The sequence below is a fragment of the Pithys albifrons genome, chromosome 12 (genome assembly GCF_047495875.1).
Source record: "Pithys albifrons albifrons isolate INPA30051 chromosome 12, PitAlb_v1, whole genome shotgun sequence".
Taxonomy (NCBI): domain Eukaryota; kingdom Metazoa; phylum Chordata; class Aves; order Passeriformes; family Thamnophilidae; genus Pithys; species Pithys albifrons.
This window is the reverse complement of record NC_092469.1, coordinates 21,304,426-21,331,215: the sequence shown is the minus strand read 5'-3', so window position 1 is coordinate 21,331,215 and position 26,790 is coordinate 21,304,426. Positions and strand designations below refer to the sequence as shown.

General features: G+C 47.4%; 1 protein-coding gene across 4 annotated transcripts in view; it reads right to left on the bottom strand.

Annotated features, from left to right (window-relative positions):
- The window catches only part of NFAT5 (nuclear factor of activated T cells 5), a 60,657-nt gene that overhangs the window by 32,779 nt on the left and 1,088 nt on the right, over nucleotides 1-26,790 (bottom strand). For 3 of the 4 annotated variants that reach the window (XM_071567864.1, XM_071567866.1, XM_071567865.1), the window contains exon 2: nucleotides 6,996-7,121. In XM_071567864.1, the coding sequence (XP_071423965.1) occupies nucleotides 6,996-7,121 (126 nt within the window). Of the gene's footprint in view, nucleotides 1-6,995; nucleotides 7,122-26,790 lie in introns of those variants that run through there. The other variant, XM_071567867.1, reaches the window with a different exon arrangement.

Below are 26,790 nucleotides of genomic sequence, written 5' to 3'. Positions count from 1 at the left end.
TATTACCTCCTGCATTAGCAACTAAGGCAATGACAGTTTTCCATATCCTACTCTCTGGTGAAGCCAAACAAGGCATTCAGCCTCAGAACAAGGCCTGAAAGGCAGGAGAGAGAGAAAAATCACTACTTGGCACTGAGTGAGTCTTTTTAGGTAACACTTCTGTGGAGCCAATCCTGAAATCCTCATTCATTCTTTTCAGATATCCTTAAATACAACAAGGATTACCAAGGCCTCAAAAAGAAACAAACACTGTCCTGATGACCTTTTTTTTTTTTAATTGCAAAAGCAAATCATTTCCCAGGCTGGAGAGTCTGAAATTGCAAAGGCAAATAAACTGGAGATATTTTGGGTTTCACAAGTTTTTCAGCCACCTGTGCATGGACAGCCAGGACAAGCAAAAAGCCATCAGAGAACTATTTTTTTTTCCTGAGAGCCTCCCCTGCATCCCACGTGCTCCCCTAAACAAGTGTCCAAAATGAAAACTCACCCCAAGGGTGAGGAGGGGGTGATGTACAAGCTCAGTGTGTGCACTACAACCTTTATTAAATTTATCAGTTTATCCAATATGTCCCTTTCTCAATGAGATTTTGTGTGTTATTTGTTTTATTTGAACCCCTGGACACAAAAGAACAATTTCAGGACAAACCCAGAAGGAAACTGTGCAAAATTTCCACCACCAACCTTTGTGTTGCCAAAGGTTTTAAAGGTAAAACCCAGAACTTACAAAGTGGCTGCAAACCTGCTTTCAACACCTCACATGCCAAACTTGGGGTTCTACTTTTCTTCTTCTTGTATTACTGATGTCATGTCAAAAACTTTTCCAAAAACTTTATAGTTTCAAATCAGTATCAATCCACTATTCAGAAATAAAACAAAAAAAATTAAAAATAAAATTAAAAAAAAAAAGAAAGAAAGAAAAGAGACTTATGAAGAAGTCTGAAAACAAGACCGACCTATACCCTGGGTGAGATTGGATGGGTTAAGTGTCTCTGGCACTATTTGTCTTCACTATTGACAGACACTGTCACACAACCCACCACTCGATGCCTGTCTCTGAATGGCGAAGCTAGAATGCAAGTTAAGTGTATTAATAGAGAAAAAAACTAGCATCCCAGCAAATATCATCAAGCAATCCAATTCACCAGTTATTAAACACACTCAGATTCAAGACAGGAAGGTTAATTTAATTTACATCAAGCCCCACAGTGTAAATTCCCCTTTACATTCCCATGCTGACCCAAGCAGTGTATTTATTATACTTCGGGTAAATACATCAATCATTGGGTTTGTTATAATGACTCCCCTTATTCAATTAACACTCAGGTTTAGGGATCTAGGGAGAACTTTGGTTAGTGGCCCACACACACCAATTCCATGGATCTTGGATCCTTCCCACTCAGTGCTCAGAGGTTATTCCAAGCAAGCAGAACTCTGGGAATCTCAGCTGCTCTCCAAGCTCTCCCTGTCCCTCCCCAGCTCCTCCCTGTGTGAGGGGGTCAGGATTGATGGAGCTGGCAAAGAACATCCCCATTTAAGAAACAGATGATTTTATCCTTTAAATACAAGGCTGTTTTTTCCCTAAAAAAATTCAGAACTCATCTTGGCCTTCACAATGTCTTCAATATTGCCACAGAATGGAGGGGCCCAAGGGGGATGTTCTTACCCCTCCCTGTCTTGGTTCTCAATTATTCATTAAGGAACTGGGAATTCTCTTGTCACAAAGCAGTTCCCAAGTCTTTCTGACCTACTAACAGGAGCCATTTAATGCAAGAAATCACAAAACAATCTCTCAGAGTGACAAAACAACTTGTGTTTGATTGAGCAGTTCTGGAAAATTGGGTTTACTGACTGTAAGAAATTCGTGAAGACTGAAAACTACCTGAATTTAGGAAAAAGATGAACTAGACATGAACACCAGTGTGATCCTTTCCATGGAATTCCAGGGAAGCTCAGGGAGCAGGAGCTCAGGACACACAGTCAGCCCCACACAACTGGAATGTTCTCACTGGGTTTGCAGTGAACACACCTGAAGAGGTTCCATAAAATGGAAACAGGAAGAAAAATCTTTTTTCCTTGGCATTTCCCAGCAAGGACTTCTCCCTAAAACCTTCAGAGTGCTGAGGGAGCCTCTGCACTGCCCTGAGCTGAACTAATGGCAGCTCAGCCTCTCCAGACCAAATCCAAGGGCTCCAGCTCAGCTCCTCCAGGCCATGGCCCTTCCAGGAGAAACACTCAGCCCAAGGACAGCACCAGGAGGATGAGCTTTTGACAGGCATTAGGGCTGGTGGAAATCCACTCTGTGAGAAGGGAGTGCTTGCCCCGTGGCCAAAGCCACAGACAGAGATCCCTTTGGAAACCACAGGAAGGCACTTCCAGCTGGGAGGGTGGTGGGAAGAGGAAGGGAAAAGCCTACAAAGAAATGGAAGCTTTTACAGGCACAGGAGACCAACTACAAAGAAGAATCTTTTTTTCTGCTCATTTGTTTACAAGGAGCAATCACAAGGCCAGGATAACAGACCTGGTACCAGCACTGAGATCCCCTTTGAAATCTCTGCTCATTATCTCTGTATCAACAGGAAAATCTGACTAAGGACACCAGGAAGGATGAGAAATGGATAAAATATTTTCATTTAAAATAAAAATGAAGAAGCCTGGCTCTAGTCACTCAGGGAAAACAAACCAAAACAAGCCCATCTCCATTTGGAGGCTTTACTGGAATCTCTAGTTGGAGAATGGTGAAAAGGCCTCATTTTGGCAGCAGCACCCCAGAGATGATGCAAATGTCCTTATCCACATCCTTATCCACATATTTTCATATTTAAAATAACCAAAAATACTTATGGCAATATTTCAGTAACAATTCTGATCAAAAAAAAGCCAATTACACCTGTTTGGGACAAATAGATTGTTCCTTTGATTAAGAAGCAGCATAAAAAGCAGCATTAAATTGATCCCAAAAAGGCAAAGCTTCATCATTTACCTAAATTTTCCTGGGATATAAGCACAGATGCCTGAGAGCCAAAAATCTCACTACATCACAGATTAACTGGATCCCAATGTGCACAATGCAGAAAAAGAGATCAGTAAATACATTGCAGTGGCATAAAATCTGTTCCCCTTTTGCTACAGCAAGAACATCACTCTGGAGAATTCCACTGGAGACCAGAACTGGAAACTAGAGACCAGTATAAAAATATGGAAACATCTCTATCCATCCATCTATCTATCCATCTATCTATCTATCTATCTATCTATCTATCTATCTATCTATCTATCTATCTATCTTTATATATATATATATGTATTTATATATATATTTGCTTTTGTGGGAAATGAAGAGCAGCTTGAGACATCACCAACAAGCTGAAGCAGCTCATTCCAAGATTTGCTGCAGGAAGGGATGAGGAGCAGGGAAAGGAGTTTCTGGAACAGTCACTGGGACTCAGAAGGTTTGAGCATTCCTGGTATTGCAGATAAAAGATGAAGAAGCAACACTTGTTTGAAGAATATGGTTGAAAATACTCCTGATCACCCCCAAAACACAAGAATCAGGTGTTACCAACCAGCCCTTTGAGAAGGGACTTAAATTAGCAGAGTGAATTTCAGGCACTTGAAGGTTCAGCACCAAGAAACTGTTCAACCTTCCAGAACAAGTGCAGAGACTCCAACATCTCTCCTTGCAGCTGGAGCTCCCAAACACTCTGCAGAAGCATCAGGGAAGCTTCAGGCACTTTCATTTCATGTGAGAGCTCTGCAGGCACAGCTCACAATGACATTTCTCAGCATGACACTCTCATGCAATTCAAGAGTCTGGAAGATGATTCATATTTAATGTGTTTATGGTGCTGCACAGGCAAAACCCTCCTGTTCCTGTGCCCTGAACAAAGACACTTGTAACTCAAGCAGTGAGCACAGGGAATGGTTTCCACAGGGAAAAGCAGATCCTTTCCCTCCCTTCTGCTTGAGAGAGCAGCTCAAAATCCCAGAGTTCCACAAAATTACACTTGCCTGGTTGATATTCAGAGAGTGGGTAACACCTCTTTTGTCTGGATTAATGGAGTTACACATCTATTAACAAATTAATGAAAATCCAATCAGCAACATCCCATTTTCATACTCTTTCAAACTGTCCCATAAATCACAAAACAAATTTCCAAATGGATGAACCAGAAGTCTGTCCCTGCAAGGTCATCACTGCTAAAACCAGCCCATCCTGCTCCTCCAAAAACCAGCAGTTACCTGCAGCAGCAATTCTCAGCTATAATGGGATTTATATGGGGCAAAACCCCACAGCAAGGAGATGGGAAAGCCTTGGGGAAGCTGAATTTCAGCCAGATATTGCCTTACTCTGTGTTTTGGGCAGCAGAGAACAAACTGTGTTAACTGCTACAGGAGTAGTAAAAGCTCTGAGCACTTTGGATCATTCCCTGTGGCAGAATCCTCTCTGATACAGAGTCATCAGATCTGGAAGGGAGTTCTACACAGTGTGGCCTGCAGCTCTAATTAGCCTTTTCTTGTAAAAATTACTAAATTAGATTGTCCACAACACTGTGGGGACTGAACTATCACTTCCCTCTCATTTCCCAAAAAAAGGGGAGGGTTTAGAGCAAATAAGAGCTGACAAAAATTTTAGAAAAGAGAGACTTGCACAAGACAAGGGAAATATTTCAGATACAGAACACCAGGTTGCCCAAGTCCTTCCTCCTCACCCTGGTCCAGTGTCAGCTCCTCACAACTCTGCCCACAGTCTGCAATTAAGCTCCTGGTGTATGCAAATGAGTAATTCTTTTCAAATATGAATGTGGACTATCTTTGTTCCCCTGCACAAGCACCAGGCATGCCCAGACCCAGCCTGGTTCTCCTGCTCAGCAATCAGAGCCCAGCCCAGCCAGACCTTTTGTTACTCCTCCAGACAGGGGGACAGGGCTTGAAAATGTGGTGGCAACTTATCAAAGACACTGAAGAAATCCTAAAACAATTGAAGAAAACAGGGAAACACCCTTTTATCTACAAACATGGCCCAGCTGCAGCAGGACCAGCCCAAACCTGCCACGTTCCCTCTCAGTGGGCAGTGCCACCAGCAGTGAGAACAGAGCCAGGCTTTGCTCTCTTTGGGGTTCTGTCAGGTTGGCTGGGGGTCTAACTGCAGTTTTTACAACCTGGAGAAGAGCAGGTGCCTGTTCTTAATGCCTCTGATCTGGATTTTAATGCACCAGGAGCTTCACTGGCTCCCAAGTGCCTCCCCAGCTCTCCTGGAGCCCCTTTGGCACTGGGAGCAGCTCTGGGGTCTCTTGGAGCCTTCCCTGCTCCAGGGGAACATTCCCAGCTCCCAGTTTGGCCTCAGCTTGGTCTTTGTGAACCAGCAGGGTCTCTGACACTGAAATGTGTTTCAGGGCTCCTTTCAGTGTTAACAAAACACCTCAACACTGATTTTTTTGCAGTTTTTTGTACCAAAACTTGTGCTGCAGTTCAACCCAAACACACCTAATCGGTTCTAGTGGTTTTTGAGGGGCTGGACTGGTTGTTAGCAGCCACTAAATACCTGGAGGTAACAGACATTTAGTTCCATTCAGGTTTTTAAGTCTTTTCTGTTAGACACAGAATTAATTAGCAGTTCAGGTCTGTCTGTGGATTTAGAGTGTAACAGTGTTGGTGGGGATTTCTTCACTTGTTTTTAAGACAGATGTTTCTGCAAGATTTGGTTGCTGCTGTCTGTGAACCAAACCCATCAATAAGCATCTTGATTTTAGAAACACATGCCCAAATTATTGTTTTAGTAAGTGATATAAAAGCATTGAATCCTTCCAATCTAATAAATCCATGACATCTTTCACTGTGCACAGTTAAATCCACAGGTTCTCTCAGCAGAGTCTGGCAAAACATGAATGGTGAGCAGTGCTGGAAAGTTTCTCTGACAAGTCTACAACCAGTTCAGGTTCTGAGCAGGATTCCTGGACCATGCAAATCTGGGAAACATCCTCACACAAACATTTAATGCACATGAACTCAGAGAGAGAGAAAAAGGAATAATGCAGCTGTCTGAATCCTCACCAGAAAAACAGACTTTTTTCCTCAAGAAACAATTTAAGGCCAATTAGGAAAGTGGAACATGACCTTGTAAGAAATATGGGGATCCAATTATGAAAAAACCCAAACAAAAACACCCTTATCCAATAGAGATTGCCCATCTATGGTGGGCAAAATGGTATTTTTTCCTCACTGCACAGGTATTTACTAAAACATACAGACACTGATAGGAATTCCAGATGCAAACCAGCACTGAGGGCAACATCCCAAACCAGATCCCTGTCCTTCAGTCCTCCCTTTTTTATGTTTAATGAAGAGCAGTGAGAGACTTTAAAGTCTAAAACTTGGTTGGGAATAGAGAAAGATGAAGATTAAAGGTCATGCCTCATTTTTATATATTGTCAATTAGAAAAAATAACTAACTGAGCATTTCACAGCAGTTCCAGCTGACATACCTTATCCTCACCTATCTGGGGATTTTGTAACACATCACACCAGGTCTGTGTGTGAAAGCAGTTTAAATACTACACTTCCTCAGGCCTCAGAGGAAAAGATGACCTTTCTTCCTCCTTGGCTTTTGGTAAAAGCTCCATGGCCCAGAATGTCACCTCCCATTCCATTTTATCCAAACTAAACTCCACTGCTCTACAGCGGCTCAGCATCCTGCCTGGGCTCCACACAGGGGTGTTCCCTCAGAGACAGAGTCCATTCTAGGAGTTAACAGCCTGTGTGGCACACCAGGACAGCCCAACACAGGGAATTATTGCTTAGGAAGCTGCACATAAAAACCACACAGCAACCACTGACACAAACCCCTGGGAATTCCGAGCGCCCACTTTAACTGCACCACCTGCACTCTCCCAGAATGAACTCTGCTCCTTTTCACCCTCAGAACTTTGCCAGCACTGTTCATGTTGGCCAGGAGGTGACAAAGCTTCCAGAAGCTGAGAGTAAAGCAGAGTCCTTACCAGCAGCAAGGACAGCCGGAGGCGGCGAACCGGCCTCGCCACCGCTCGTTTGGCTCATGGATGCGCGGGAGGTTTCTCGGGAAGGTGGTAACTGCAGCTCCTTGGGGAGAAGGTCATAGACAGATTCTGGGCCACAAAGAGGGTGGGAGAAAAAGAAAAAAGTTACTTGAGTGCAGCACAAGGAAAGAAATAACGTTTTTGCCTAAAAGATACGAAGTGTAACCCAGCCCGTTCAGGACCTTCGGAAGGAGGCACAGTAAGTGCTTGGAGGAAAAAAGTTATTTCACAAAACAAACAAAGATGAAGATCCACATTCTCAGGAGCAAAACAAAGGACACAAACTTGTTCAAACAAAGAAATAATTCATGAACTTCCACAGAAATCGCTGACATTCAGAACAAGGAGGCTGAGGGCATGTACAGCACATGGTGTGAGAATCAGACACAAACCTGTCCCCAACTCCAACCGTGCCAGGGGAAAATGCCTCATTCAGCACCACCATCCCCAGAGCATCCACAAAGTCTCAGAATCAGGGAATGATTTGGGTGGGAAGGGACCTTAAAACCCCTCCAGTCCCACCTCTCCATGGGCAGGGACCCCTCCCACCAGCCCAGGGTGCTCCAAGCCCTGTCCAGCCTGGCCTGGGACAGCCACAGCTTCTCTGGGCACCTGTGCCAGGGCCTGCCCACCCTCCCAGCCAGGAATTCCTTCCCAATATCCCATCTAACCCTCCCCTACTTCTCATTTATAGGAAGTTCTTATATATTGAGGTGCTTGAGACAGATATGAAAAAATCAATGTGAATTTTTGAAGGTTTCCCCCCTTATGAAACAACAATTACACTTAATTGATCCTAAAGTAAAATACATTTCTGCAGCAATTCTGTAAAAATTAGAAAAGCCACAGAGTTGGTTAAGAAGCTTTAGCTGCATTAGGGAGTAAAAAATGAGACTCCCAAGACCAAAGGCCAGGTAGACACAGACCCAGCAACATTTGCTCACACTTGTGCTCCAGCTGCATCAGCATTTCCTGAGAGGAGTGGAGCAGTTTGTGCAACAAACAGTGAGCCCCACAGAAACCTTTATAATCTGAATATAGACTGAATATATACCCACACCTCCATGCCTTTCTCCCCAGGAAACCCTCTTGGAGCAAGCAGCGAGTTGCTCCTCACCATCACTCTGTCATGACTCACAAAATAATTGGTGTTGATCACAAAAGCTCCTTTCCAAATCCCAAGTTACTGGGTAATTGTGAGCATTTCTCTTTGGGCTGGTTCTTGGGGATTTTTTTTGTTTAAGAAATGTATTTTTAACTCTCCAAGTGACGAAGGTTCTGCCAAGCTTTTTGCTTTAAAGGGATGCTCAGATCCAAAACACCCACAGGGTAATTTTTTCTCAGGCAACACATGATTTTTGCAGTAATCCACAATTCTAATCTTTGTGAATAATTCCACCAATATGATAAAGAGGGAGGGAAGGAAAAGTCAGCATTAGAACTGAAGCACATTCCCAAAGATCACAAGACCATTGAGAGTAAATCTTTAATTTCATGCTTCATTGATAAACACCAAGTTGTTTGAAACATGGTCTGAACTCCAACACTCAGCTGTTATCCTGGTACACCTAAAGCTGGAGGTGAGCCCTTCACCTGGACAAGAGGCTGGAATTAACCTTGGGAGCTGGAAATACAAGAGGATGGAGCAAGTTCTTAGGAAGGAACTTCAGGAGGCCCCTGGGTAACAGAGGAGGAGGAAAAGAGACCAAACCCATGGGATTAACACAGCATGGGAAGACATGGAGCAATTCCAGGAGGCCATGGAGATGCTCCAGGGCTGGATCCCTCTGAGATGGAGCCAGGCTGGGAGAGCTGGGGGGGGTCACCTGGAGAAGAGAAGGCTCCAAGAAGACCTGAGAGCCCCTTCCAGAGCCTAAAGGGGCTCCAGGAGAGCTGGAGAGGGACCTGGGACAAGGGATGGGGTGACAGGACACAGGGAATGGCTTCCCATTGCCAGAGGGCTTGGAGAGATGGGATATTGGGAAGGAATTCTTGGCTGGGAGGGTGGGCAGGCCCTGGCACAGGTTGCCCAGAGAAGCTGTGGCTGCCCCATCCCTGGAAGTGTCCAAAGCCAGGCTGGATGAGACTTGGAGCAACCTGGGACAGTGGGAGGTGTCCCTGCCCATGGCAAGGGTGGGACTGGATGGTCTTCCAGGTCCCTTCCAACCCAAACCATTCTGTGATTCTATGAAATTACTCTTCACAGTTTTGCAACAATGACAAAAGACCAAACCCAGTTTGTAGGGAGGGTGCTTTCAAAGCATTCCCATCTTCAGCAGGGCACTGCCCCATCCCTGGAGTGTCCCAGGCCAGGCTGGACAGGGCTTGGAACACCCTGGGCTGGTGGGAGGTGTCCCTGCCCATGGCAGGGGTGGCACTGGATGGGCTTCCAGGTCCCTTCCAACCCAAACCACTCTGTGAATCTGTGAACAAATAACAGAAGTTCATGGTCAAATCCAAACTTTCAGAAGTAAAACAACTCCCCTGGCTTTTCTCAGAACTTATGCAGCTCCACAGCCTAAAGCACATTTTAGTGACCTGGATTCCAGCACTTCCCTGAGGAATCCCAAGTGCCTGGTGCCTTTAAGAACTCTCACTGCCACAAACCTGCTCCACACACACCAGACTTCAAATGAAACTTTGTGTTTTCACCTAAACACAGGCCAATGTTTATATATGCTGCACTATAAATAGCATTAAAGCAAAAACTGACAAATTCCAGAAACATGAGAGTTGCTGCAAGGAAACTAATCCTTCCCCAGAGGATTCAGCTCCCTCCACGCCTGACTCTGGATTTCCCAGCTGAGGCTCTTGCTCACCCCCCTCCATCACCACCTTCTACACACACACCAACACCCCTGACATTTCCTGCTGTAACTTTACATCCATTCATGTGGAAAACACCCACTAAAGGGAAAGGCTGCCCTGGAAATGCAGCATTGCACTGAAAGGCAAAAATAGTATTTCAGCATCATTAAGTATTTCTACATAATTAGGAGGAAAAAAAGTGTAGACAGAATTCCTGCTTTCAGCAGCCAGTGCTGAATCAACGAGGGAAGTCTCAGCTGTCTGAGAGCACGAAATGTCTTGTAATTTATTGCTGATTTAAACTCCCTTGACGAATAGATTAGTTGAGCTCAAGTTTCTGGAGGGTTTTTTTCTGGAAGTAGCTCCATTTATACTCGATGTCTTCCACAAACACATTTTCTTTCTCCATCCAGGGCTCGAGGAACACGAGTCAGAATCAGTGTTATTATGAAACACAAACAAGATAACACATGAACAAGATAACGAGGCACTAATGATCAGCCCCGAGTGCCACACACTCATTTCCCCACACACCCCCTCACCTGCACACAGCTAATCAGTTATTACACATCCTATCTACAGCAAACTTCCCAATCTCCTGCCTTCCCTCAAATTATCTCGCTCAGACAAGCCCAGCTTTGCAAATTCTGCTCCTGACCTCAAGGACACGCAGGGACAGCAGATTTACAAAAAGTATTTTAAGTGTCAAATTTCTTCAACTGCCCTTTATCCGATTATCCTGCCCCTCTAATCTCTCATCTCAGATCAGCTGCTTGGAACTTTGATCTTCCTGCCAGTTACACTGACAGTCCAGAAAATTCTGTTTCACGTGGTTCTATGGCCCAGAACTGCACCAAACGCCAGGTCAGGATCCAGCACCACAGCACCTGACACCTGAGGAAGGCAAGAGTTTGTTGTGCACCACTTGAACCTGCATAAAACATTCACAGTTTATATATGAACAGAAAATAATCTAGACATTTTAGGCAGAAGTTGCTCCCTGTGAGGGTGGGCAGGCCCTGGCACAGGTTGGGCAGAGCAGCTGTGGCTGCCCCATCCCTGGGAGTGTCCCAGGCCAGGCTGGACAGGGCTTGGAGCACCCTGGGACAGTGGAAGGTGTCCCTGCCCAGGGCAGGGGGTGGGATGGGATGAGCTGTAAGGTCCCTTCTCAGCCAAACCACTCTGTGATTCTCTGAAATCTGTCCATTTTAAGTTCAAACAACTGCACAGAAGGTGCCTGTGGCAGGGCTGGACACATGACCATCAGTCCACACAGAATATATCCCAGGGTCAGCATGGATCTGAATCAGTCCCAGCAGCTGGTGACAGGAGCTCTGTCTTTGAGGGAGACAGGAGAGGCCTTGGAAATATTTAGGGAAAAAATAAAGCTGAGAAGGTAGAAAACCCAGCAGGTGAAGCTGATGTGGTGATACAGCAGTGGGAGTGCAAAAGGCCAGTGGCTCATGACAGGAAAGCTGTCCAGGCTCCCTCTCCTCCTGCTTTACTCACCTCCCCTGAGTCCACACACACAGCTGCCCTTTTGCAGCAGCATTTCTGGATTTCTCCACACAGCCTGACCAGGCTGAGCTACAAACACTGGAGCCCACAACAAAATCCCAGTGCTTCAGCCTTCCCCCATCCCACCAGCAGCGAAATCCCTGCCCCATCCTCCCGCTCCCAGCAGCAAAATCCCTGCCCCATCCTCCCCCTCCCAGCAGCAAAATTCCTGCCCCATCCTCCCCCTCCCAGCAGCAAAATTCCTGCCCCATCCTCCCCCTCCCAGCAGCGAAATTCCTGCCCCATCCTCCCCCTCCCAGCAGCAAAATTCCTGCCCCATCCTCCCCCTCCCAGCAGCAAAATCCCTGCCCCATCCTACCCCTCCCAGCAGCACAGGACCCTGCAGAACACACACAGCCCCTGGGACCTGCAGCATCCCATTCCTCCTCACTAATCAGGATGCTGTGATTCCACTTAAACTTTATTTTGGGAGCAGAGCAGTTAAGCTTACAGGAGCAAAGGGAACACCACACAACTGCTGCCTCCTGCCTGGGGTGCTGAGACAACTCTCAGATCCTGTGAGGAGTCTGTGGATGGGATGTGTGCCACAGAAAGCCGTGCCCTCCCAAAGAGCAGGGATTCCTTCCCACCAGGGAGAGGGCTCTCCCTCCTAACAGGAACCTGCACTACACAGAGGGACCCACTCCTGCCTCACACAGCACCAGTGAGGTGCTCTGAGCCACCCACCTCTCATGACTCCTCCATGACTCTCTGCTTGCACCTACACAGACAGTTCAGCTGGACAGGTTAAAAACTGATTTCTAGTAATTTAGTGCCCCATTAACTCGTGCTGTGTTAGGATTAGAACTGGTTCAGGATGTCACAGTTTGTCTGCCCCCAAACTTACATGACACAAATTAATGTGAGATCCTTCTGGTTGGTTTCCTGTAACTCAGCACCTGGTGTGGCTGGGGACACAGAAAAACCTGCAGGAATACCCATTTCCAGTGCTCAAAAGCAACAGCAGGCTCATCCACGAGGGATGCTGACATCCTTGCTTTGCCAGCACCTCCAAATGCCTTCAACATCATGGAATTTTCTTTGGCTACACCCAAGACTTCCCTGTGCTTTGCTATTCTGTACCTGAAGCAGAGCCCTGTGACCCAGAACTGCCATGCATGGCAGCCAAGCCCAGACCTGACAGAGAAGTCTGCTCTGACCTGCAGGCAAATGAGGCTGTAATTAACACAGAGGGACGTGGCTGCAGCTCCAGCCACACTCCAACCCCACTTTTCAGGCTGTTCCCAGGTTGTTGAGGAGGTCACTGGATAAGCCCTGGCACTGCCCCAGCTCACCTGAGTCTGTACCATGATGAGAACCCCCCAAATTACCAGCAGCAGAGGCAACGACAGGGCATCTCTGACTTGCTGCTGGCATTTTTCTGCCTTTAGGGGAAGGCACATCCTGGAAATCCCTCAGCACTTCCATGACCTCATGAAGAGCAGCAAAGTTAATCCTTGTCTTTTAATAAGCTCCCTGCTCTGAATGGCTGCCCGTTTGATCCCCACTGATACTCCTCTCTCTCCTCAACATGGCTTAATACCCACACAGCTTTGGCTGCTTCTTCCAAAGCCATTTCCTTGCTGCAGCACATGACAGTCACACCAGAGATTACACAAAACCTTGGTGTGCTCCTCTAATCAGCTGGTGGCATCCCAGCAGAAATCTCTTCTAATGATGTACACTAAGCTGATCAAAAAACAAGCAAGCAAACAGGCCAAGAGAGTTGTTTATATGGAAGTAAGATTAAAAAACAATTAGAAATCATGAAGCAGCAAGTAGCCTCTGCTGCCCAGGGGGAGGTCAGGGAGGGGAAGTGGAGCACTGAGGAAACTGTAAAGCCAAAAGTAATGGTGCCCACCTAAGGATGCACATTCAGGTTCAGAGCACCACACACACATAGAAAGGTTCTATGATGCTAATTAAGGCACAGGTTCAGCCCCAAACTGTGTTACCAAAGCTCCAAATGCCAACTGAGGGCCTGACTGTCACTCCTCCCTCCAAAGGCAGTTGAATTTTATCAAACTATACATGACTTAAAATCTTTCAGAAACTTCTGTGGGTAAGAGATGCTAAAATCAGAATCTACTCTAAGCCTAAAAAAATCCAGGCCTCTGCCAGAAGACTTTGTGGTTGGTTTATCTGTTTATCTTGAATTTCTGTTCTAGTCAGAAGTCCATGGTCCATGATAAACACCAGTTTAGTGGTTGAGTTTATTGCAGGCCACTGATTCCCCCACAATAGTTTAGTTCACAGAAAGTTTATAAAGAGCAATGAGGGGGCACTGGGGAGCTCTAAATACTCCACATGTAATCAAAGCCTCACTTTGTTTAAAAATGTTGGTGTCATGTGACCCTCGTGGATTTTTCTGTACACAGAATCTTGGGGGTGGGAAGACTTTGAAGCAAATTATTTTGCCCATCAGGAAGGATGTGTAAGAACCAAACAAGGAGCCCCCCAGTTCTTCACCCTCCCCAGGCTCCCTCCATACACCCAACACAAACAGGTTCTCCTGCAGACCCTGGAACAGCATTGACAGTTTGGTTATTACAGCACAGAGAGTTCAGAGAATCACAGAATCATGGACTGGTTTGGGTAGGAAGGGACCTTAAAGTTTATCCAGTCCCACCCCTGCCATGGCAGGGACACCTCCCACTGTCCCAGCTGTCTCCAAGCCCTGTCCAACCTGGCCTGGGACACTCCCAGGGATGGAGCAGCCACAGCTGCTCTGCCCAACCTGTGCCAGGGCCTGCCCACCCTCACAGGAAAGAACTTCTTCCCAATAACCTCACAGAATTAAGGATACACTTCAGAAAACTCAGGCCACCCCAAGGTCCAACACACATCAGAACCACCAGAGAGGAGAGTCCCCATCTCCCAGAGGTGACTGCTCTTGATTCCTCAAGGCTGAACAGGGAAAAGTAACCTCGGGATCCACCGGAGCAAATCCTGCAGTGAAAACAGGACAGCCAGTGCCCTGTAGCCTTCAAGTGAGCAGACAAACCACTCCTACAGCTCCTCTGAGATCACACACCTGTACCCTTGTGCGAGTGAAAGGATTTGCCCCCAGGCTGTGGCACACTCAGGGCTTGCTGCCCCAGATGGCACTGCCAGTGACGGGCTGGCACGGGGAATGCGCGGCCGGAAGCCAAAGCAGGATAACAAGGACTCAGTAAGAAGCTCAACAGAGGAAGCTCTGAGAGTCTGAGAAGGGCAACTATGAGAGACAGAGAGCCCAGTGCATAAACCAGAACAGAAACAGACTGAGACAGGCACAGCCCAGACGGGTCAGTGACCACTAAAGCACTTCCTACTCCAGTGTGGCGAGATTGTTGTTGTTGGGGTTTGGGCTTTTTCCTGTTTCTTTGTTTGGTTGGCTTTTCTGAGTACTCTGCAGGAGATCCAAACTCTCACTTGCAGAAGTGAGAGTCACCCACACCAACTGCAGGCCGTGGCAGCTCTGCCTGAGGGACAGCAGAGATTTTATATTATAAGGTTGCAAACAGAGATCTGGAAGAAGGAAAGAACACACAACAAAGAGTAACTCGGCTTTGGTTCTGTATCTGTCAAAAGAGAATTTAGGACATACTACAGACTATCACAGCTCCTGTATTTCTAACATCTTTGCAACTTCACTAGACTTACCATCATGTGCTTGGCAGCAGAGAAAAGGAGGAAAACAGCCCTGGAAACAGGGAGCAGAAAGGGAAGACCCTGCTTGGGCTTACATGGAATAGATAAAGTAACAGCAACTGTTCAAAGGATCACAGAGTCACTAAGGCTGGGAAACACATTTGGATCATCGAGACAAACCATTAACCTGCACTGCCAAGTCCCACTGAACACTGAGGATACAGATTTGGATGGGATATTGGGAAGAAATCCTTCCCTGTGAGGGTGGGCAGGACAGCAGACACTGCTCAGCAGCCTTGATGCAGACACCCTAAAACATTTTACAGAGTTACTGCTCTGATCACTCCTGTTTTGCAGGAGTAGAAGCTGAGCCACAGAAAGAGCATAACTCCCAAGGCTCCCAGTCCAAGCTATCCAGGCAGTGCCCAATCCTCCAGGAAACACAAACACCACTTTCATTCCATATTTTTGAGTCTGAATAAGATTGAACACAGGACTCAGTTCAAACTGAGCATGCAACCTAAAATACAGAAAGACTAATTCCTTCTGTTCCTGGAGACATTCACGTGTTCTGCCTGGCTGCCCAACACTGCCCCTGGTTTTCCACAGAGCTCCCAGGTGGAGGGAAGTCTGTCCCACAGCCTTGCCACGCTCTCCTGACAGAGGGGACAGAGCCCAGAGCCCATTCCCTGCCCCTGCCAGGCCATGCCCAGCGTCCCTGCTGCTGGGGGAGCAGCCCCAGACTGGAAGCAGCTCTTCCCACCAGAGCTCCTGTTATTGTCAGCCCTGGCAGGGCTGCATTGCTGCTACAGCAACAGTGGCAGCTTTTCAAAGGAACTGCAGTGTACACAAGGATGTTTTACACAGCCAAACAGAAAATCTTCCTTCCAGTTCCCCCTGGCTTCAGACAAAAGCAGCAACCCCTAAACCAACAGGCTTCACACGAGCACAGGGAAGGGCAGATGCCTGTGCTGGAAAACTGCAGCTTTACAGAGCTCGTGTTGCTGCAGCTCCACAGTGAAGGATCAGCAGAGGAGCTGAGCACTCTGAGGGGATGACACAGAACCAGCAGAGGAGCTGAGCACCCCCTGGGGATGACACAGAACCAGCAGAGGAGCTGAGCACCCCCTGGGGATGACACAGAACCAGCAGAGGAGCTGAGCACCCCCTGGGGATGACACAGAACCAGCAGAGGAGCTGAGCACTCTCAGGGGATGACACAGAACCAGCAGAGGAGCTGAGCACTCTGTGGGGATGACACAGAACCAGCAGAGGAGCTGAGCACCCCCTGGGGATGACACAGAACCAGCAGAGGAGCTGAGCACCCCCTGGGGATGACACAGAACCAGCAGAGGAGCTGAGCACCCCCTGGGGATGACACAGAACCAGCAGAGGAGCTGAGCACCCCCTGGGGATGACACAGAACCAGCAGAGGAGCTGAGCACCCCCTGGGGATGACACAGAACCAGCAGAGGAGCTGAGCACCCCCTGGGGATGACACAGAACCAGCAGAGGAGCTGAGCACTCCCTGGGGATGACACAGAACCAGCAGAGGAGCTGAGCACTCTGAGGGGATGACACAGAACCAGCAGAGGAGCTGAGCAACCCCTGGGGATGACACAGAACCAGCAGAGGAGCTGAGCACTCTCAGGGGATGACACAGAACCAGCAGAGGAGCTGAGCACCCCCTGGGGATGACACAGAACCAGCAGAGGAGCTGAGCACCCCCTGGGGATGACACAGAACCAGCAGAGGAGCTGAGCACCCCCTGGGGATGACACAGAACCAGCAGAGGAGCTGAGCACCCCCTGGGGATGACACAGAACCAGCAGAGGAGCTGAGCACCCCCTGGGGATGACACAGAACCAGCAGAGGAGCTGAGCACCCCCTGGGGATGACACAGAACCAGCAGAGGAGCTGAGCACCCCCTGGGGATGACACAGAACCAGCAGAGGAGCTGAGCACCCCCTGGGGATGACACAGAACCAGCAGAGGAGCTGAGCACCCCCTGGGGATGACACAGAACCAGCAGAGGAGCTGAGCACCCCCTGGGGATGACACAGAACCAGCAGAGGAGCTGAGCACCCCCTGGGGATGACACAGAACCAGCAGAGGAGCTGAGCACCCCCTGGGGATGACACAGAACCAGCAGAGGAGCTGAGCACTCTCAGGGGATGACACAGAACCAGCAGAGGAGCTGAGCACCCCCTGGGGATGACACAGAACCAGCAGAGGAGCTGAGCAACCCCTGGGGATGACACAGAACCAGCAGAGGAGCTGAGCAACCCCTGGGGATGACACAGAACCAGCAGAGGAGCTGAGCACCCCCTGGGGATGACACAGAACCAGCAGAGGAGCTGAGCACTCTGAGGGGATGACACAGAACCAGCAGAGGAGTTGAGCACTCTCAGGGGATGACACAGAACCAGCAGAGGAGCTGAGCACTCTCAGGGGATGACACAGAACCAGCAGAGGAGCTGAGCACCCCCTGGGGATGACACAGAACCAGCAGAGGAGCTGAGCACTCTGTAGCACTGACAGACGTAGCACTGGGCACTAAATTCCAAATCCTGCCAGCAAGTGCTGCTACTCCCTGACATGCACATGATAGTATGTTAGTGAAGAAGAGTTTGCTGAAAGACACACTTCTGTTTTAGAGAAAGATGACCAGTAATATCTTATTAATGACTGAAGGCATTAAAATTTGATCACAGCTGTAATATCATAGAATCACAGAAAGGTTTGGGTTGGAAGGGACCTTAAAGCTCATCTCATTCCACCCCTCTGCCACGGGCTGGGACACTTTCCACTCTACCAGGTTGCACCAAGCCCTGTCCAACCAGGCCTTGGACACTTCCACAATATCATTATTTCTTGTACCTCAAAATAAAAACAAAAGCTAAAAGTTGTTTCTTGCTTTTTTTTTAAGAACAAGTATTACTACCAAAAATGCCAGTATTAGAAGGGCAATTTTAGAAGCAATTCATAACTGAGTAAGAACCAGCTCCAGCATTATCCCACCAACCTTCAGAAAAGCTGCTAATCTCAATATTCAGGATTCTGCACAGCAGGGAAGGGTTGAGAAATTAATCCTTTTAAAGTTGAATTTCAACAACTGACAAAGGCATGTGTTAGCTGAGTTCTATTTATGGCATTCTTCCAAATGTCAAATAAAGCTTTGCTGGCTGTGTTTCAGTCATCCCCATTCACAGCTCAAAGAGGACTTTTATAAATGTAGACAGGCAGTATAAATCCTGGGTCTTGCTTGCATCCAATTTTAACATATCAGAAAGAGAGAACAACATTATTTAGGAATTGTCACTTCAAGGAACAGACCAGTAATGACTTAGTGAAACATCTGTCCTATGCAATTGTAAACTCCAGACAAAACCCAAGGACTCAAAAATACTCCTACAATTCCACTGAGGACAAGACAGCACAACCAAGGGCTGACAGTCCTGCAGGTGCATGAACAGAGAATCACAGAAACACACACCAGTCTGGGTTGGAAGGGACCCTACAAACTCCTCTTGTCCCACCCCTGCCCTGGGCAGGGACACCTTCCACAGTCCAGGCTGCTCCAGGCCCCGTCCAACCTGGCCTTGGAATGTTCAAAGAAACCCAAACACTGAGAGACCAAAGAATATCAATAATGGCTCTTTATCAACCCCTCTAAAACACTGGTGTTGTTTCCAAACCCAAAGTTCACCAGAAACACAGAGGTAACCAGGCAGTTCCTGAGGAATTCAGGGACACACAGAATCCACCTGACCCGTAATTTATTATTGTCTCAGAACATTTCTCAGCCTTTCTCAGCTTGCACCATTTTTTCCAATGGGGTTGGTTCTGTCCTCTCTTACATTGACTGTGGAGCAAGAGATGCAACAGCAGCAATGAAAATACAGGCACTTCTCTCTTTTGAGGCTGTACCTCAGCCTGAAAATTGATTTTTTGATGCCAAAAATACAAAGCATTCTGAGATTTCCAACACATGGCAGCCCTCTCTTGGGTTCAGTTTTCATTACAGAGAGCACAGGCACTGACCTGGCCCAGTAACTCCCAACAGGCCCTCCAGCATCTGGAGCCCACACCACCCTCACACCTCCCTCCCTTTGCTCCTGTTCCTCAGACACTGCCATGAAATGGTATTTTCTTTCACCATCACCAAACCCAAGAAATAGTTATGCTTCCTGTGATCACTTTGCCTTCTTCTTTGAACTCAGCTGTGTTTGATGATAAACACTGTTTTTAAAAACAAAGATGCTGTTTAACAAAGAGCACTCCTTGGCACAGTTGAACAGAGCTCTGGTGGAAGCCTGGACAGCTCTGACCCTTCCACCAGCCCAAGAGAGCAGCGCCATGGGGAGCCCCCACAACCTGGGGGGTTACTGTGGCACCTGGAGGGCACTGCTGGGGGCAATAAACACCCAGCTTGTTTGCAAAACCACCTTTTCAAAGCATTAAGCAAGTTCTTCTCCAAATATATCCACACATGGCTCTGGGGAGGCAAGTGGGAAGTTAAGCCAGGCTTTTAATGGGAAAATGGGGATAAAAGATTCCTTGCTGCACTACAGAGCTGAAGTCCCAGTGGAATCAGGAGACAGCAAAGGAGGAATCAGTGGTGGAGCTGCTCTGGAACTGCCAAGTTCCTGTAACTTAAGGATAGTTGTGACAAACCAAACTAAATATGGACTAGGCCACCTCTTTGACAGCAGCAAACTACAGGTAAGGGTTTAAAAGCACCAGAAGTTTAGAAGAGTATTTCTGTTCTAACACCTTCCAAAGGGTGCCAACCAGCTACAGCCTCACTCCCTGGTTTCCAGGAGCCTTCAGACTCCCTGGCTCAGGGAGCACTGGTTCTTCCTAAGGGAATTCCTTTGCTTTTGTGTTACTCTATGAAAATACCTGCATGAGGAGGAGCACCCAAAGGTGCTCCAACCAACCAACATAATCCTCCCCCTCTGCCACACCTCCAAAGGCACCGTTTTCACTTAAGCAGCAGCAAACAACTGAACTACTGAAGCTTAAACTCAATCCTTTCAGGCCACAAAATAAGAGAGCAAATTAATTTCCCCTGTGATTAAAGGTCCAGTGCTGTTTGGGTGCCAAGGCAAGGCAGACAGCCCAGCAGAACTCGGATACAAGGTGGGATTCCCTCCCAGGTGAGACCTGCTGGGGTCGGGCACTGCCCACAGCACAGACAGGAGAGGACAGAAGGCCCTTCCTTCTGCTGCTGACAAGCAGAGAGGAGTTGAAAAAGATGCTGAGTGTGGCTGGAGCACAGAACTCCAGGAATGCCCCAAAAGTCCCTTTCAAAGGCACCCCCTGTGATAAACCCCTTTGAAGGGTCTCTGGAGGTCCCTGCCAGCCTCAAGGACAGTGACAGAGCTGGCACTGCACCCACAACACTCACCAGCTCCTCTCCCACAGGAGACACCTGACTGTTTCAGAAGTGTAACCCAAGCCCAATTCCTGGGCTCTGCAGCATTTACTTGGGAGATAAAACCACAGAACTGTAATTATAAATTCCTCTGTAAATCTGCTTTAATAGGAATACACATTCCAAGCAAAGCCACCTCTGTCCTCCCTAAGAAACAAAGCACACCCAAATATTACCAGGAGACCTCCTCATTCCTAATCCTACACTGAACAGAGAGAAAACCTCATGGAAGAGAAGAAATAATTCCTCACCAGGTATACAACCAGACTGTGGAATTTCTTGCTGAATCCAAAACCAAATCAAGAGTCCAAAAAGATCTGAGTCAGAGTCCAGATGCTCCTGTTGTGCCCCAAACAGTAAGAATTGGCACACAAAGGATCCCCACTGCAAAGGCAGAAACTGCCCCAGTTCACAGGGGCACTCTGGGGATGATCATTCCCCACACAGAGTGAATTCACACACGTGAAAAGGTGAGGCCTCCCCACAAGGAGGGGCTGAAACAACTTGATGCAGAGTCACTGAACAGGAGTGGAAACTCTAACATTTGAAAACTTTCTAGTTATGTCTGTAAATCCCTCCCCCACGTCCTCATTCTGTTTTGAGCATCCACACCAACCTCTGTCCATCTTCCCCCTGTTTGCCAAACCTCCTGAGCTTCACCACAACTCAAACCTGCTCTCAGATCAAACCCCTGCATTACTTCAGCACATCACATCACTTTTATAAACTTTGTAAGATGACCCCAAATTCTTTCTGATTATTTACAAAGCAACCACAAAACCTTTCCAAGGCATGGAGGGGAGTTGAGAGGATTTACAGAGTGTGTTTATGTAAAGAGTGACAACATTCCTCAGCCCTTGCAGGGATATTCACCTCACAGATCCCCAGAGCTACACATCATAGAAAAATAGTGTTCCTAAGTTGGACATTTACACTTCAAACGCTGCTGAAGAAGCTCTGCTTGCTTTGCAAAGGCAGTTCCTGAGGATTGTACTCAGTGCCCATCAGCACCTGCTGTTACCACACCCTTCAAAGCTGGGTCTGAGAGTTCATTTCACTCAGAACCCAAAATAATTGCTAATAAGAAAGCCAAAACTCATCTGAATATTCACCCTCCTCAGTTTACTCTTTCCATACACACAGAGGTATCAAACATGATAAAGGCACAGACATGACCACACATCTGACTTCACCTGCACTGTGCCCAAGCACTGAGTCCTGCTGACCTCACAATGAGCCCAGGCCTTGCCTTTTTGTAGGAAACAAAGTATTATTTGTATTATTTCTCTTCCATTTTCACCATCCCAAGGAGTGACTGGACATGGCACTCAGTGCTCTGCTCAAGTTGACAAGGTGGGGATCATTCAACAGTTGGAGTTGATGACCTTGGAGGTGTTTTCCAACCTCAATGGTTCTGTGAAATACATTCCACACAAAGCTGCATAACCCACCTACCACTGAGACACCACATCTCCAAACTGACACCCACTTTTAGTCAACAGATCCCAAGAGGTGACTGTGCTGTTGAAAACTTATAAATAAAGATCAGATGCTTCAAAAAAGATGAAAAATCTTAAGCTGCAGTCTCAGCAATGAATGATGACAAAATGCTACTTCTTGGTAACAGTAAAACTGCAGAGTAGAATCACAGAATCCTGGAATGGTTTGGGTGGGAAGAGACCTTAAAGCTCATCTCATTCCATCCACCTCCCACTACACCAGGCTGCTCCAAGCCCTGTCCAGCCTGGACTTCAACAGTTCAGGGACAAAAGAATCGGGCAATGTACAGAGATTCTCTAACAGAAAAAACTCCAACTTTCATAGAACTACATGAAGTATCCAAAATGAGTAAAACTGCCCACAAAAGAATCCAACCAGTCTTAGAACCAAGGGAAAAGCTTATTTAATTCCTCTTAATTTCCCCCACTCCTTGATCCATACCACACATTTCTCCCTGGGAAGTGCTGCCCATCCCTGGCACAGCTGCCCAGGGCAGGGGTGGAGTGTCCAAAACCTGCAGATGTGGCACTTGGGGACACGGTTACCCACGAACATGGTGGTGCTGCTGGTTGGACCTGGGTATCTTACAGGTCTTCTCCAACCATAACAGTTCTGTGATTTCCACTCAGGTACAGGCAGGGAAGGCCTGGAGAGCCCCAGGCAGGGGCAGAATCCCACTCCTCCTCCCACACCTGCAGCAGGAGGTGTTGTGGTGTCTGCCCAGCTCACCCAGCTCCAGAAATGGATTCCCTCCCCAATGCCCAGGAGACCAGTCCCAGCAGGAATCCTGCCTTCCTGCTCTGGGCACAGCAAACACCACAGCAGGCACAAGGTGAGGAGCATTCCTTCCCATGGCTGAGCCAGGACAGCAGTTCTGCCTCCTCTGCTCCCACCTCCGAGTCAATCCCAGCCCTCCAGCCCCCCTTTCCTGCCGTGCCACCCCTCCTTGTGCAGCTGCACAGAAACCAGACCAGGAAGCAGAACAATGTGAGAAAATCCGATCCAAAGTACAATACAACCATTCTAGATCAGCTTCCCAGGGCCATTCATCTCCCAGCCACAAACAACAATTGTGCTGGCACGACTGGGAGCCCAGGCAGGGCTGGGTGGGGAGGAGAGGCTGCTCAGGCAGCTCTGCCACCCAGTACTCAAACTACACCCTGGAAAGCTGTGACTTCACAACCCTCCCCTTCCCCAGCACCACAAGCACCTTGTTCAACACAGTCCAGAGTTTTGTTTCTAAAGCCAATAGATGAGTAAGATCCCAAGGAGAAAAGGACATCTGTGAGGCTGACACAGAATTTAAGGAACTTTGGTCAAATCCATTTGGTCAGAATGTCCTGAGGCAGCTGAAGAGCTGCAAGAGGTGGGTGTGGGAATCCATCCCTGGTGGAACACTCAGCACAGCCCACCATGGCACCTTCCACCAGCTACAGAAAGAAGATAAAAACTGCCACAAAAGGAAGCCAAGTCTGATTTCCATTCCTAAAACCTGCTAGCACTAGTTTGGAAGTTCAAAACTAACTGTTTTTATAAGGCATCTCTTCCACCCTCTTTGACAATTCAGTCACTTTCTTACCAATGTTATCCCTGGGATCACGGGAAGAATAAAGTCCTGGCAGAAAAAAGAAACTCCCCAACCCCTGCATGTTGCATCCCAATTCCCAGCACCCACAAGTGGATTACAGTCAGTTCACATTTAAGCAAGAAGAAAAACTGAGTTTTGGTTACATGACGTTTTTAGGGCAAAAGAGCTATTTGTCAGAGCAGTAACATTCTTCTTGCTGCTCCCAAATTCCAGGAAGTCTCACAGTTTTACAGCTGTGGAAAGCAAAATCAGGGGGGATGAATAAAAACTTCTGGTGGCACTTGCTGCAGTGCAAAAGTGCCATTTTATTAGTACACACTCATTACTGGGTAATTTCAAATGAATGTATCAGCCAAATTAATCACACATTTAATCAGATTTGGTACCTGACATCTGATGAGCTGCTTTAATTACAGGTTTTCACCTCTGCCTGCTGCCAACAAAGAGCCAACTTTGCTCCATTTGAATGTTGCAGATGACACCAAACCACAGGACAACCAGCCTGGAGGTTTTAGGTTTTATGCTCCAGTGATTTTTCTACTACATTACTAATCTGTGTGCACATTTGGGTTGGTTTATTCCAAAAAGGACAGTGTGTTACGTAAAGATGGGAAAGGAACATACTACAGGCTGAATATTTTCTGCATGAGGTGGTGCATACTTCTCTATCTCTCTGTTACCCTCTCCTCAGGAGATGGCAGCCTCCTGCAAGAGCTGCAAAGCATCTTTTAATTGATTATATGTTATTTAATATTGATTACACATTAAAGGCTGGTTTTAGTCCTGCACACAAGTCAGCAACTTGGGAGCTGTGGGATGAGCTCCAGCCACAGGCCTTGGAACCCACACTTCCCATTTCTCTCCTTTTTAGCAGCTATAACCAACCTATAGAACATTTATAGATCCTGTTCCAGAGGCTGCAAGTTAAGCACAGCTTCACTATCACCTGAAGCCAACACGAGCTGCTGAAAGAACCAGTCCCACCCCTCCCCACAGCCAGTTCCCACAGTCCCTTCCTTGGGTCAGCACCAAGACCCACAGCACACACAGGACACTCACCCAGGCAAAAATCAGCTTTTCTCCTCCCCCTTTCCCCTGGGGAAGAATAAGGGACAAGCTGAGTTCATTTTACACCATCAGCTCCCCAGTGCAGCTCAGAGTGGCTGAAGAGCCACAAGGAAAGGACAGGGACACAACAGCACGTGGGAATTCCCTCTGCCTGGAACTGCCCCTGAACATCCACGAGGGTGAGAAGTGGAAGATGATGAACTATTCAGATACTCAAAGAAAATACTCCCCGTCCCAAGTGCACAGAAATGAAAAGGAATGACTGGAGTGAGTTATATCAGCTCAGAGTTCAAACTGAGGACTCCCATCTCTGTTTCAACTGAGGTGTGGGAGCTTTCAGAGTTTTGCTTAACATTTTTAAGGGAATATGAAAACAAAACCCTACTGAGATGGCCGTGCAAGCCAAAACTTTCACACAGGGCACAGGGACAGGCTGATGATGTAACTCTGCCTGCCCAGAAAACAGGACAAAACACACGATAAAAAAGTGCTCCACAAAAAACTTCATTCACTGGGTTTTCACATATCACCTTGCTGGTTTTAATCAGTGCACACAAACTCTGCCACTTTAAGTACAATAAACTGAAGTCTGTATGTTGGAATCCCGGGTAACTCCACAGCCCACCCCAACCTCAGCCTCTCTCATCATATCTGTGCTCCCCAAACACCCCAGGAGTGCCCCCAGTGACTCCCAGGGCTGGTATCTCCAACCACAACCAGCCCCAGGGCACAGGAATGTGATCCAGAGGGAAAGGGACTGGCCCCAGTTCAACCTGGGGCTGGACTGAGCCCCCGGGCCCTGCAGAGCTGGAAGCAGAGCAGTTATGAGAAACTACTGGCTCTAACACACCCTCATCATAAATGCATAGTTGTGGTTCCCTCTCTGTGTTCAGACCTTTCCCTTTATCTCATCAGTTGTACTACCCTGAGCCAGAGCACTTGGCCACGGGCTGAGTTTATTTGTGTCTGTCGAGGAAGCCAAACTGGCCAGTGCAGTGTGCCCTGGTCAGAGAACCACCAACACCTTTCCCCAGGTCCAGCTCCAATCCTACCAACACACCCCACAGTTGCTTCATAATTCATAGTCAAAAAGTGCATTTATTCATTAGCTCTAAAGTTTAAATTGCTTTTCAAGTTATCATCATCTCCTTGATCTTTTATTGTGACAAAATACAAGAAGCAAACGGGGCTTTCCAACCATTCTCTGCTTTATGCAGCTCTGTCAGGGCCCCTCGCTCGGCTCAGGAACATCCTCCCCTCGCCCCCACAGCCACCAAATACACATTTCCTTATCCCTTTGAGACCTTCTCCCACCTGAAACATTCAACCACTCCATTAAATTTAAAAAAGTGAGAGAATTCACGGTGAGACTGAGCAGTTTCAAAGCTCTGCTCGGTTCAGGAGTCCTTGAAGAAACTTTGTAGCTTACACTGAATGTTTTTATTTTCCCTGTGCTACAATTAACAGGCACACCCCCTAAACTTCCTCTGCGACAACTCTGATGGGATTCATCACCTGAAGTTTTAATTGAACTGCCCTGTTTCAAAACACTTCTATTGCTCTCGCCAGGGCTGAAACCAACTGCAACACATCGCGTTGGGTAACTGAGAGCCCTGAACCCCTCAGGAACAGCCTGAAAAGAACTTACAAAACAGCGGTGACAACTTTAGGCATTCAGATACTCAAACACCGAGACAACCACTGAGCAGTCTCAGAGCTTCCAAGAGCTTTGATTCACTGAAGTCTTTATTTCTTTTACATTCACCTCTAACAACACACAGCTTTGAGCTAATGACCGTGTTACAACTACTTCTAAAAGTTTCATTTTCCGTGTAACAACATGGCTTGAACTTTCACTTCAAGGCAACAAGAGACTTTCAATTTCTTCAGTTGTAGAGGCCCGAAATCGCTTCCCCCACCAGCTGCACTGTGGGCAGGTGGTTCAAGAAACTCCCAGTAGGTACCACGAGTACCACAAACTACTCCCAGTGACTTTCATGTCTTTTAATCAGGAGAAAACGAGTTAAAAACTCCCGTGGTACATAACCCGTATCCCGATGTACTTGCCCGTGCTCTCCTGCACTTGTCAGAGCTCATGTTCGGATATTATTATAAAAACAGGTGTTAATTTAATTTACCCTTTC